Genomic DNA, 13303 nt, shown 5'->3' with positions numbered 1-13303 from the left:
TCGATGACGTCTCCTAAATATCGAAAATTATCGCCATCCACTGTACCTGTGGGCTTTGCTACCACAACTTTTGATAAACTTGTGTGTGTGTGTGTGTGTGTGTGTGTATACAGTACCAGTCAAAAGTTTTGACACACCTACTCATTCAAGGGTTTTTCTTTATTTGTACTATTTTCTACATTGTAAAATAATAGTGAAGACATCAAAGCTATGAAATAACATATGGAATCATGTAGTAACCAAAAAAGTGTTAAACAAATCAAAATATATTTGATATTTGATATTCTTCAAAGTAGCCACCCTTTGCCTTGATGACAGCTTTGCACACTCTTGGCATTCTCTCAACCAGCTTCATGAGGTAGTCACCTGGAATGCATTTCAATTAACAGGCGTGCCTTGTTAAAAGTTCATTTGTGGAATTTCTTTCCTTAATAGTTTAAGACAATCAGTTGTGTTGTGACAAGGTAGGGGTGGTATACAGAAGATAGCCCTATTTGGTAAATCATGTAGTAACCAAAAGTGTTAAACAAATCGAAATATATTTTGGATTCTTCAAAGTAGCCACCCTTTGCCTTGATGACGCTTGTTGTGATGTGTGTTTGGTCCTATATTTATATATACATATATTTTTTTAATCCCAGCCCCCGTCCCCGCAGGAGGCCTTTTGCCTTTTGGTAGGTCGTCATTGTAAATTGTAAATAAGAATTTGTTCTTAACTGACTTGCCTAGTTAAATAAAGGTTCAATAAAAATAAATAAAAAATGACAGCTTTGCACACTCTTGGCATTCTCTCAACCAGCTTCATGAGGAATGCTTTTCCAACAGTCTTGAAGGAGTTCCCACATATGCTGAACACTTATTGGCTGCTTTTCCTTCACTCTGTGGTCCAACTCATCCCAAACCATCTCAATTTGGTTGAGGTTGGGTGATTGTGGAGGCCAGGTCATCTGATGCAGCACTCCATCACTCTCCTTGGTCAAATAGCCCTTACACAGCCTGGAGGTGTGTTTTGGGTCATTGTTCTGTTGAAAAACAAAAGATAGTCCCACTAAGCGCAAACCAGATGGGATGGCGTATCGCTGCAGAATGCTGTGGTAGCCATGCTGGTTAAGTGTGTCTTGAATTCTAAATAAATCACAGACAGTGTCACCAGCAAAGCACTCCCACACCTCCTCCTCCATGCTTCACAGTGGGAACCACACATGCGGAGATCATCCGTTCACCTACTCTGCGTCTCACAAAGACACGGCGGTTGGAACCAAAAATCTCAAATTTGGACTCATCAGACCAAAGGACAGATTTCCACCGGTCTAATGTCCATTGCTCGTGTTTCTTGGCCCAAGCAAGTCTCTTATTATTGGTGTCCTTTAGTTGTGGTTTCTTTGCGGCAATATGACCATGAAGGCCTAATTCACAGAGTCTCCTCTGAACAGTTTATGTTGAGATGTGTCTGTTACTTAAACTCTGTGAAGCATTTATTTGGGCTGCAATTTCTGAGGCTGGTAACTCTAATGAACTTATCCTCTGCAGCAGAGGTAACTCTGGGTCTTCCTTTCCTGTGGCAGTCCTCATGAGAGCCAGTTTCATCATAGTGCTTGATGGTTTTTGTGACTGCACTTGAAGAAACTTTCGAAGTTCTTGAAATGTTCCGTATTGACTGACCTTCATGTCTTAAAGTAATGATGGACTGTCGTTTCTCTTCGCTTATTTGAGCTGTTCTTGCCATAATATGGACTTGGTCTTTTACCAAATAGGGCTATCTTCTGTATACCACCCCTACCTTGTCACAACACAACTGATTGTCTCAAACTATTAAGGAAAGAAATTCCACAAATGAACTTTTAACAAGGCACACCTGTTAATTGAAATGCATTCCAGGTGACTACCTCATGAAGCTGGTTGAGAGAATGCCAAGAGTGTGCAAAGCTGTCATCAAGGCAAAGGGTGGCTACTTTGAAGAATCTCAAATATAAAATATATTTTGATTTGTTTAACACTTTTTTGGTTACTACATGATTCCATATGTGTTATTTCACAGTTTTGATGTCTTCACTATTATTCTACAGTGTAGAAAATAGTAAAAATAAAGAAAAACCCTTGAATGAGTAGGTGTGTCCAAACTTTTGACTGGTACTGTATATATATATATATACAGTGGGGAAAAAAAGTATTTAGTCAGCCACCAATTGTGCAAGTTCTCCCACTTAAAAAGATGAGAGAGGCCTGTAATTTTCATCATAGGTACACGTCAACTATGACAGACAAATTGAGAAAAAATTATCCAGAAAATCACATTGTAGGATTTTTTAATGAATTTATTTGCAAATTATGGTGGAAAATAAGTATTTGGTCACCTACAAACAAGCAAGATTTCTGGCTCTCACAGACCTGTAACTTCTTCTTTAAGAGGCTCCTCTGTCCTCCACTCGTTACCTGTATTAATGGCACCTGTTTGAACTTGTTATCAGTATAAAAGACACCTGTCCACAACCTCAAACAGTCACACTCCAAACTCCACTGTGGCCAAGACCAAAGAGCTGTCAAAGGACACCAGAAACAAAATTGTAGACCTGCACCAGGCTGGGAAGACTGAATCTGCAATAGGTAAGCAGCTTGGTTTGAAGAAATCAACTGTGGGAGCAATTATTAGGAAATGGAAGACATACAAGACCACTGATAATCTCCCTCGATCTGGGGCTCCATGCAAGATCTCACCCCGTGGGGTCAAAAAGATCCCAGAACCACACAGGGGGACCTAGTGAATGACCTGCAGAGAGCTGGGACCAAAGTAACAAAGCCTACCATCAGTAACACAATACGCCGCCATGGACTCAAATCCTGCAGTGCCAGACGTGTCCCCCTGTTTAAGCCAGTACATGTCCAGGCCCGTCTGATGTTTGCTAGAGTGCATTTGGATGATCCAGAAGAGGATTGGGAGAATGTCATATGGTCAGATGAAACCAAAATATAACTTTTTGGTAAAAACTCAATTCGTCGTGTTTGGAGGACAAATAATGCTGAGTTGCATCCAAAGAACACCATACCTACTGTGAAGCATGGGGGTGGAAACATCATGCTTTGGGGCTGTTTTTCTGCAAAGGGACCAGGACGACTGACAGTGTAAAGGAAAGAATGAATGGGGCCATATATCGTGAGATTTTGAGTGAAAACCTCCTTCCATCAGCAAGGGCATTGAAGATGAAACGTGGCTGGGTCTTTCAGCATGACAATGATCCCAAACACACCGCCCGGGTAACGAAGGAGTGGCTTCGTAAGAAGCATTTCAAGGTCCTGGAGTGGCCTAGCCAGTCTCCAGATCTCAACCCCATAGAAAATCTTTGGAGGGAGTTGAAAGTCCGTGTTGCCCAGCGACAGCCCCAAAACATCACTGCTCTAGAGGAGATCTGCATGGAGGAATGGGCCAAAATACCAGCAACAGTGTGTGAAAACCTTGTGAAGACTTACAGAAAACGTTTGACCTGTGTCATTGCCAACAAAGGGTATATAACAAAGTATTGAGAAACTTTTGTTATTGACCAAATACTTATTTTCCACCATAATTTGCAAATAAATTCATTAAAAATCCTACAATGTGATTTTCTGGATTTTGTTTTCTCATTTTGTCTGTCATAGTTGACGTGTACCTATGATGAAAATTACAGGCCTCTCTCATCTTTTTAAGTGGGAGTACTTGCACAATTGTTGGCTGACTAAATACTTTTTTTCCCCACTGTATATATATATATATCACATCACTGGTCTGCTTGATTCAATTAGGTTTCCCAAAACCTCACTAGGATAGATGACTGTAAAATGATAGGGCATGCTGAATACACTGATATGCACTTATCTAACACATTTTGAATACTGTTGGGGGAAAAATCTCAACCATCACAAATATATTTCAGAGAGTAAATGCAAACATTTTATTTGGCGTAAGTAAAATGCTTGAGAATGAAGTTACAAAAATATAAAATACCAAGTCAACACCAGAGATGCAACATGAACAGTACATCGTAAACAGAAGCTACAACAATTATGAACACAGAAAATGTAGCATAATTGACAGGACTTTACTGAAAATTCTGATACACACAGACACTATGTACAACATAAAATAAATCTAAGAGAATCCCAAATGAAGCAACAAACATTTCATTCCAAACATATTACCATTCAAACAAAGAAATGACCATTCAAACAAATGTAGCACCTATCATGACCCTTTTAACTATTAAAGTAGTGTAAAATTGTTCCTGAAAGTCAACAGCTGAAGCCTATGATAGAAAATACATATTATATCTGTCATGATGGAAATACCCTCCCCAAATCTTCTATAAAAGTCTATGAAGCGAGTCCTTTTTAATTTAAGTCCAAAATCTGAATGAAACGTGTCCCTCAAGTTCAGTAATAGTCATATAAAGTTGTGTTTATATAGAACAAGACAGTCTGTGATCAAATGGCCTGCATCACTGTGAGCTGGCACACTGCATACTCCATATTCTTCTTAAAGACTTGGTAGGATGGCACCACAGGCAGCAGCAGGTGGTTAGAGCTGGGCTGGCTCTTGGGAAAGGCCCCAGCAGGGTCCAGGGGGTTGAGGAAGGATAAGGTAGGGTTGGGGCTGAACCCTACGGCTGGCACCACATCAGCAGAGGTGGCATAGATGAGCACGTCCTCTAGCGATGTTGCACATCTGCCAACTGAAACCAGAGAACAGAGAGACTGGTGAGGATGGGTAATATATGGAGACAGACAGGGACATTCATGTGCTTTTGTTAGTTTTACTGAATATACTTGTAATAGGAGTGTAGACTGTCTGAATGGCCTTCGAGTGTGTCTTTCTTATCATCACATAAATCATTCAATCAATCAGTCATTGGAGGTCAAAGTACCTTCACACTCCACTAGGTAGTGTCTCCAGAAGGTGAGCACAGCGCTCTCCTTCCCTGTGGTCTCTTCCTGTTCTGAGAACTTAACAGTGAAGAGGGCAGCCATGGTCTCAGCAGTCAGCTTGTCAGGAGAGGAACAGAACAGACCAACGAAGGCCCCCGGAAACATCTGGACCTGGTCAAACACACCAAGGGTTTTCAAACCTTCACGGAACCTAAAAACACAAAAAGGTTCAACAAAATATAGTTAAAAGCCCAGTGCAATAACAATCGTGATCTTCCTGTGTTATATATATATATATATATATACACAGTACCAGTCAAAAGTTTGGACACACCTACTCATTCAAGGGTTTTTCTTTATTTTTACTATTTTCTACATTGTAGAATAATAGTGAAGACATCAAAACTATGAAATAACACATATGGAATCATGTAGTAACCAAAAAAGTGTTAAACAAATCAATTGCCTTGATGACAGCTTTGCACACTCTTGGCATTCTCTCAACCAGATTCATAAGGTAGTCACCTGGAATGCATTTCAATTAACAGGTGTTCCTTGTTAAAAGTTCATTTGTGGAATTTATTTCCTTCTTAATGCGTTTGAGCCAATCAGTTGTGTTGTGACAAGGTAGGGGTGGTATACGGAAGATAGCCCTATTTGGAAAAAGACCAGGTCCATATTATGGCAAGAACAGCTCAAATAAGCAAAGAGAAACAACAGGCCATCATTACTTTAAGACATGAAGGGCAGTCAATACAGAAAACTTCAAGAACTTTGAAAGTTTCTTCAAGTGCAGTCGCAAAAACTATCAAGCGCTATGATGAAACTGGCTCTCATGAGAACCGCCACAGGAAAAGAAGACCCAGAGTTACCTCTGTTGCAGAGGATAAGTTCATTAGAGTTACCAGCCTCAGATATTGCAGCCCAAATAAATGCTTCACAGAGTTCAAGTAACATACACATCTCAACATCAACTGTTCAGAGACTGTGTGAATCAGGCCTTCACGGTCGAATTGCTGCAAAGAAACCACTACTAAAGGACACCAATAAGAAGAAGAGACTTGCTTGGGCCAAGAAACACGAGCAATGGACATTAGACCGGTGGAAATCTGTCCTTTGGTCTGATGAGTCCAAATCAATCTACACACAATACCCCATAATGACAAAGCGAAAACAGGTTTTCAGAAATGTTTGCTAATTTATTTAAAATAAAAAACAGAAATACCCTATTTAAAATAAGTATTCAGACCCTTTGCTATGAGATTCGAAATTGAGCTCAGGTGCATCCTGTTTCCATTGATCATCCTTGAGATGTTTCTACAACTTGATTGGAGTCCAGCTGTGGTAAATTCAATATAAGGTCCCACAGTTGACAGCGCATGTCAAAGCAAAAACAAAGCCATGAGGATGAAGGAATTGTCCGTAGAGCTCAGAGATAGGATTGTGTCGAGGCACAGATCTGGGGAAGGGTACCAAAAAATGTCTGCAGCATTGAAGGTCCCCAAGAACACAGTGGCCTCCATCATTCTTAAATGGAAGAAGTTTGGAACCACCAAGACTCTTCCTAGAGCTGGCCGCTCAGCCAAACTGAGCAATCGGGGGAGAAGGGCCTTGGTCAGGGAGGTGACCAAGATCCTGATGGTCACTCTGACAGAGCTCCAGAGTTCCTCTGTGGAGATGGGACAACCTTCCATAAGGACAACCATCTCTGCAGCACTCCACCAATCAGGCCTTTATTGTAGAGTGGCCAGACAGAAGCCACTCCTCAGTAAAAGGCACATGACAGCCCGCTTGGAGTTTGCCAAAAAGGCACCTAAAGGATTCTCAGACCATGACAAACAAGATTCTCTGGTCTGATGAAACCAAGATTGAACTCTTTGGCCTGAATGCCAAACATCACATCTGGAGGAAACCTGGCACTATCCCTACGGTGAAGCATGGTGGTGGCAGCATCATGCTGTGGGGATGTTTTTCAGCGGCAGGGACTGGGAGACTAGTCAGGATTGAGGGAAAGATGAACGAAGCAAAGTAAAGAGAGATCCTTGATGAAAATCTGCTCCAGAGCGTTCAGGACCTCAGACTGGGGCGAAGGTTCACCTTCCAACAGGACAACAACCCTAAGCACACAGCCAAGACAACGCAGAAGTGGCTTCGGGACAAGTCTCTGAATGTCCTTGAGTGGCCCAGCCAGAGCCCGGACTTGAACATCTCTGAAGAGACCTGAAAATAGCTGTGCAAAAATGTCTAAAAACCTGTTTTTTCTTTGTCTTTATGGGGTATTGTGTGGAGATTGATGAGTAAAAAAACAAACAATTTAATCCATTTTAGAACAAGGCTGTAATGTAACAAAATGTGGAAAAAGTCAAGGGGTCTGAATACTTTCCGAAGGCACTGTATAGTAGAACTCTAGTAACAGTTTAAAATACAGTCTACGTTTACGTAAGGTAAATATGTTTGAGCAACAATAAAAACAAATGTAGATGGTGAAACGGTCAAAAAGATACTTATGCAAACCTTTGGAAGGGTAACTGCATTCTTGTGATTAGGTGGAAGCTCACAATATCTTCAACAAGTGTGTCTTTTTCAGAAAGGCTGTCAACTGGTCTCATGCACCCAGCCACTTCCAGGTATTCTGAAGCTGACTGCATTGACACTCTCAATTCCTCCAAGCTTTTGGATTCCTGAATCTGAAGCAAAAGAGTTGTCAAATGAGTTCAAGGCTTTCAGTGTTTCCCCTAGGATTTCTTTCAGCAGCAGTGACAAAGTTCGTTCCTTTTGCTGGGGTGGTCTGGGGGCATGCACCCAGTGAGACATTTATTGTAGAATGACTGTGAGAAGGTCACTTCTGTTGACATTTTAAAAAGGACATTCTACTCCAAGAAAATGTTATAATATAACCTGTAGTCCAACTACTTAAATAAATAAGCTGAAGCATGGGGTTGCCCATCTGCATTTACCTAATTGAAAACCCCCAAGACTCAATGCATCAAACGCTACAAATATACATTATAACTCCAGGGTTTTTTCTGGATCAAAACAGGGCTTAGGTGGTGGGCGTGATGGGGGCGTGGTAGTGGCCAATGGCGTGGTCCACGACTGAACATTTTATAGGTCATCCTCTTGGCCGAAAGAGACAAAATGTTGCTGTTTTAAAGCCAATTTCCTGCTATTCTACATATTTTTCCATGGGGCGGAGAGAAGACTATGGTTTTAAAGCTAGTTTCCTGCAATTCAACACATTTTGACATGGCTTATGCTGTGTTCTTATGCTATCTGAGTGACTCAAACATTATAACAAGATCAATGTCATACCATGACATTTGGGGAATTTTTTATTCTCCCTGACTGTCTAGTTTTTATTTTGGCGATTATTAGTTCTCAAAGATTATCTTATGAAAAAATATATTAGGTCAATTATCTTTTCTACATACTTTATATTTGTTTTTAGTCGCTTAAGTTTACGCTGAAAGTTTTACCATCCAAATATCTTCTCTAAAAATACATTTTTTTTTTTTTTTTTAATATTTGTTTGAGGGGCGGAAATGATTTAGCAATGATTAGCCAATTAGGTGGCCTAGGGTGGTCCAGCGGTGATATACTGCAGCAGCTGTATCTTTATCTTTCCTCTTTATCGGTCCTATCCAATCAACTATTTTTTTTGGGGGGGGAGATCGACTGCCCCACATTTAAACAAAATATAAGAGAGTAAAGAGGATCTAAGAGAGTAAAGAGACATGGTAAAATATGTACCTTCTTGACTTTGTCTGTGAATCCAGTGTTGCCCATGTCCTCCACAGTAAGAGGGGTATCCCAGGGGAAATTGAACAGGCGCATGTAGAGAGCCCTGGAGAAGAAGCCCAGAGGAGGTCCCCCGTGGATCAGACTCAGGGACAGCAGACACCCCACGTCAAAGTAGACGTCCTCCCTCAGAGCTAGGGAAAACAGGACATAGAAATGAGACAATACATAAAAGCTGAGAACCTATAGAAACCACATCCCGTGTTTGATAAAAATAGAACTCCAAAATGTATTGCTGAGCAATTAACCACATTTTCAGTTATTTGTAGCTTTTTAAACAACTAATTGACGGACGTTGGTTCAAATATTTGAATTCCATTTTATAAATGTTTTGGGGTGAGCTCAATCTGATAAATCAGATCCAGCCTGAACTGTGCGATGTAGTATGGAGTTGTAGTTTCCAACAGGCCAATATTCTACATAGTTTAGTGCAGAAAACCTGGTAATAAAAAAAAAGAGACCATAATCCATTGCGCATCTACTTGTCCGGTCTGTGTTTCTTTTACGCCTGCTACAGAAGAGACGGAAAAATGCACAATCGATATTACAGTAAAACAGACAGATCCTAGTACTGATATTACAGTAAAACAGACAGATCCTAGTACTGATATTACAGTAACATAGACATATCCTAGTACTGATATTACAGTAACACAGACAGATCCTAGTACTGATATTACAGTAACACAGACAGATCCTAGTACTGATATTACAGTAACACAGACAGATCCTAGTACTGATATTACAGTAACACAGACAGATCCTAGTACTGATATTACAGTAACACAGACAGATCCTAGTACTGATATTACAGTAACACAGACAGATCCTAGTACTGATATTACAGTAACACAGACAGATCCTAGTACTGATATTACAGTAACACAGACAGATCATCCTACAGCTATTACAGTAACACAGACAGATAGATCGTGAGGGGATATAGAGAGCAGCTGTTGCTTCGAGAGGTATCTCTCCCTGAAAATACAAAATCTAAGTGATCGATAGTTGGTATTCAGCAGTCATAAAAGTATGCTTTATTTACATTAACTACAAAGTAGTGATTTTGTCAGACAGCATAGGCAGCAGCTTAATAGAGATAAGATGACTTGGAATGAAATAATAAAGTCATCAAATAAAACAAATGTAATATACACAACTTAAATAATGTATTAAAGTAATGTGAATAAATGGTAATTAAATTATAAGCAGTAATGGGCTACCATCATGGGACTTGTATTAATTGTTATATTCTGTGTTGTTACAGCATTCAATCCAAATAATTATAATCGAAACCAAAATCGAAAAACTGTGATTCTTTTTTATAATCGAACACAAAAAGCACTAAATCGCTCAGCACTACCAAAATGTAACTCCGAATGCGAGTTTATGACCCCTGACTCAGCAAGGGATGGTGGTAGTGTGAGTTTATGATAGAGAGCTGGAGCGTGTTTTGTACAAGGGGGGATGGGAATTATTGACCTACCTTGTGCATCGAGGGTCAGGTTCTTGGCACCATCAGGACCTTCAAAGATAGTGTTCTGCAGCTGCTGCACCAGGAGGCTGAGGAAGCGCCGGGTGTTGCCAGGGCAGGTGCCGAGGCTGGGAATGTGCTTGCTGCTTGTAAATCTCACCGCCAGGGCATGGGACGGCTTGAAGTCGCTCCTCTTCACTAACTCCATGGCAGCCTCCAGGACCTTGTTCCCACTCACCACCACTGGCATGGGCGGGTGGTGCTGTGATATCTGACTGGCAAGCTCCTGTAGGATCTCTTTAGCAGAGCCTCCCGACAACAATGGCCTGCCCATCATTAAAAACAATCAATGTTTATCTCCAATATGGCTGATGTGTTCTTAGCACAACATGTAAGGAAAGACTCAACAATTCCCCTGGAAAACATCTGGACTTGGTCTATGGCGGCAATAAAAATAATACTTTTTTAAAACTTATTTTATCGTAAAAAAAAATAGATACCATGAATAAGTAGTTATTGAGATGGGAAGAGAGGGAAAGTGGCACAGTCGGGATTTGAACCCATGCCTCCAGGGGCAATGTGTGGTCCAGGGCCGGCAGCACTATCAATAGACCAGCCCCCGTCTGAAGGGCGCCATGGATTTCTGTGTGAGAAAATGCTAGACAATAATGTACAGTACCTTTTACAGACTATGGGTGATTGGCAAGGGGTCAGGATGAGACTCCTTTTAGAAGACATGCTTCTTCTCTGCCCAGGGGGCTGTGGAGAGTCAGTGTGTCTGGGTAGTGAAGCTAAACAAGAAAGAACACTGATTATTACAGAGATGTAGAGACTTCATACACACCCTAATAAAATCAGTTCTTCATTCCTATCATAACTGGTCTGGTCATAACTTCACTGTCCAGTTAGACTAAAACAAATACAGTATGGCAAATAGCCTACCTGTCCCATCCACAACTGCTGCACAGTCCTCACAAGCCCAGTCAGTCTCAAAAGCGTTGAGGGAAGCACACTTTCGGTGGGTACCTCTTGAGCCACAGAGCATGCAACGCAGTATTTGAAACCATCTGAAAACCAAAAAGACATATGAGACTCAAATGTATTTTAGCAATAAACACATTTTTGCCAGTCAACCATTTCAGCCACACCCACACTACAGTAGAGCTTACCCAGTGCGTGAAGAGCATGTCCGACCACTGTGGGAGAGACATTTGTTGGCATCACAGTGCTGGTACACCTGCAGTAACTCTTCATAGGCATTTTCTTCCAGCTCCCAGGCTGCATCTCTGTGGCACACAGATACAGAATACTTTAGTTAAAACTCATAACGCCACAACACTAACACAATATAAATTAGTATTCTGCTCTGCTTTCAACCCCCCCCCCCCCACACAACACACATACTGTAGAAACTGGAAAAGGCATAGGACAGTGATGAATAATGTTCTACAAGGTGAATAATACCTCTCTGGTATGTGGATTCCCATTCGGAGCATCTCCTGCTGGAACATGTCCTTGTTATTGCACAGAGTGCATCTGAAGAAGAACATGCCAGCACTGTGAGCCTGGTTCTGGAGGAATAGATAGAAAATAGATACAGTCGTATGAAAAAGTTTGGTACCCTTGACAATTTCCATGATTTCCATTTATAATTAATTGGGTGTTTGGATCAGCAATTTCATTTTGATCTATCAAATAACTGATGGACACAGTAATATTTCAGTAGTGAAATTAGGTTTATTGGATTAACAGAAAATGTGCAATATGCATCAAAACAAAATTAGACAGGTGCATAAATTTGGGCACCCCAACAGAAAAATCACATCAATATTTAGTAGAGCCTCCTTTTGCTAAGATAACAGCCTCTAGACGCTTCCTATAGCCTCTAATGAGTGTCTGGATTCTGGATGAAGGTATTTTGGACCATTCCTCCTTACAAAACATCTCCACTTCAGTTAGGTTTGATGGTTGCCGAGCATGGCCAGCCCGCTTCAAATCATCCCACAGATTCTCAATGATATTCAGGTCTGGGGACTGGGATGGCCATTCCAGAACATTGTACTTGTTCCTCTGCATAAATGCCCGGGTAGATTTTGAGCAGTGTTTTGGGTCGTTGTCTTGTTGAAATATCCAGCCCCGGCATAACTTCAACTTTGTGACTGATTCTTCAACATTATTCCCAAGAATCTGCTGATATTGAGTGGAATCCATGCGACCCTCAACTTTAACAAGATTCCCAGTACCGGCACTGGCCACACAGCCCCACAGCATGATGGAACTCCCGCCAAATTTTACTGTGGGTAGCAAGTGTTTTTCTTGGAACGCTGTGTTCTTTTGCCGCCATGCATAACGCCCCTTGTTATGACCAAATAACTCAATCTTTTTTTTTTTTTTTTAAGGGGGGTAGATCAGCTTAATATTGCAGATAGATTGTAAATTCCATCAATGTAATTGTCTGCATCACTTCCAATCCCCCATGTTTTTTATTATATATATACACATACATACATATACACACATACATACACATATACACTGCTCAAAAAAATAAAGGGAACACTAAAATAACACATCCTAGATCTGAATGAATGAAATAATCTTATTAAATACCTTTTTCTTTACATAGTTGAATGTGCTGACAACAAAATCACACAAAAATTATCAATGGAAATCAAATGTATCAACCCATGGAGGTCTGGATTTGGAGTCACACTCAAAATTAAAGTGGAAAACCACACTACAGGCTGATCCAACTTTGATGTAATGTCCTTAAAACAAGTCAAAATGAGGCTCAGTAGTGTGTGTGGCCTCCACGTGCCTTTATGACCTCCCTACAACGCCTGGGCATGCTCCTGATGAGGTGGCGGATGGTCTCCTGAGGGATCTCCTCCCAGACCTGGACTAAAGCATCCGCCAACTCCTGGACAGTCTGTGGTGCAACGTGCGTTGGTGGTCATGCTGGAGGATGTTGCAGGCAGCAGAACGTTCTCCACGGCGTCTCCAGACTCTGTCACATGTGCTCAGTGTGAACCTGCTTTCATCTGTGAAGAGCACAGGGCGCCAGTGGCGAATTTGCCAATCTTGGTGTTCTCTGGCAAATGCCAAACGTCCTGCACGTCCCCCACCTGTGGACGT

General features: G+C 41.2%; 1 protein-coding gene across 2 annotated transcripts in view; it reads right to left on the bottom strand.

Annotated features, from left to right (window-relative positions):
- Positions 1-3902: 3902 nt before the first annotated feature.
- g2e3 (G2/M-phase specific E3 ubiquitin protein ligase) overlaps positions 3903-13303 on the bottom strand; it is an 18680-nt gene continuing 9279 nt past the window's right edge. For both annotated transcript variants that reach the window (XM_041848049.2, XM_041848048.2), the window contains exons 7-15: positions 11633-11739; positions 11338-11454; positions 11111-11235; positions 10848-10959; positions 10181-10494; positions 8647-8828; positions 7411-7583; positions 4896-5107; positions 3903-4703 (exon numbers count right to left, since the gene is read on the bottom strand). In XM_041848049.2, the coding sequence (XP_041703983.1) occupies positions 4456-4703; positions 4896-5107; positions 7411-7583; positions 8647-8828; positions 10181-10494; positions 10848-10959; positions 11111-11235; positions 11338-11454; positions 11633-11739 (1590 nt within the window). In that variant the 3' untranslated portion in view covers positions 3903-4455. The remainder of the gene's footprint in view (positions 4704-4895; positions 5108-7410; positions 7584-8646; positions 8829-10180; positions 10495-10847; positions 10960-11110; positions 11236-11337; positions 11455-11632; positions 11740-13303) is intronic.

This window comes from Coregonus clupeaformis, chromosome 25 (assembly GCF_020615455.1).
Source record: "Coregonus clupeaformis isolate EN_2021a chromosome 25, ASM2061545v1, whole genome shotgun sequence".
Classification (NCBI taxonomy): Eukaryota; Metazoa; Chordata; class Actinopteri; order Salmoniformes; family Salmonidae; genus Coregonus; species Coregonus clupeaformis.
Note: the sequence above shows the minus strand (reverse complement) of the source record. Positions and strands in the feature narration are given on the sequence as shown.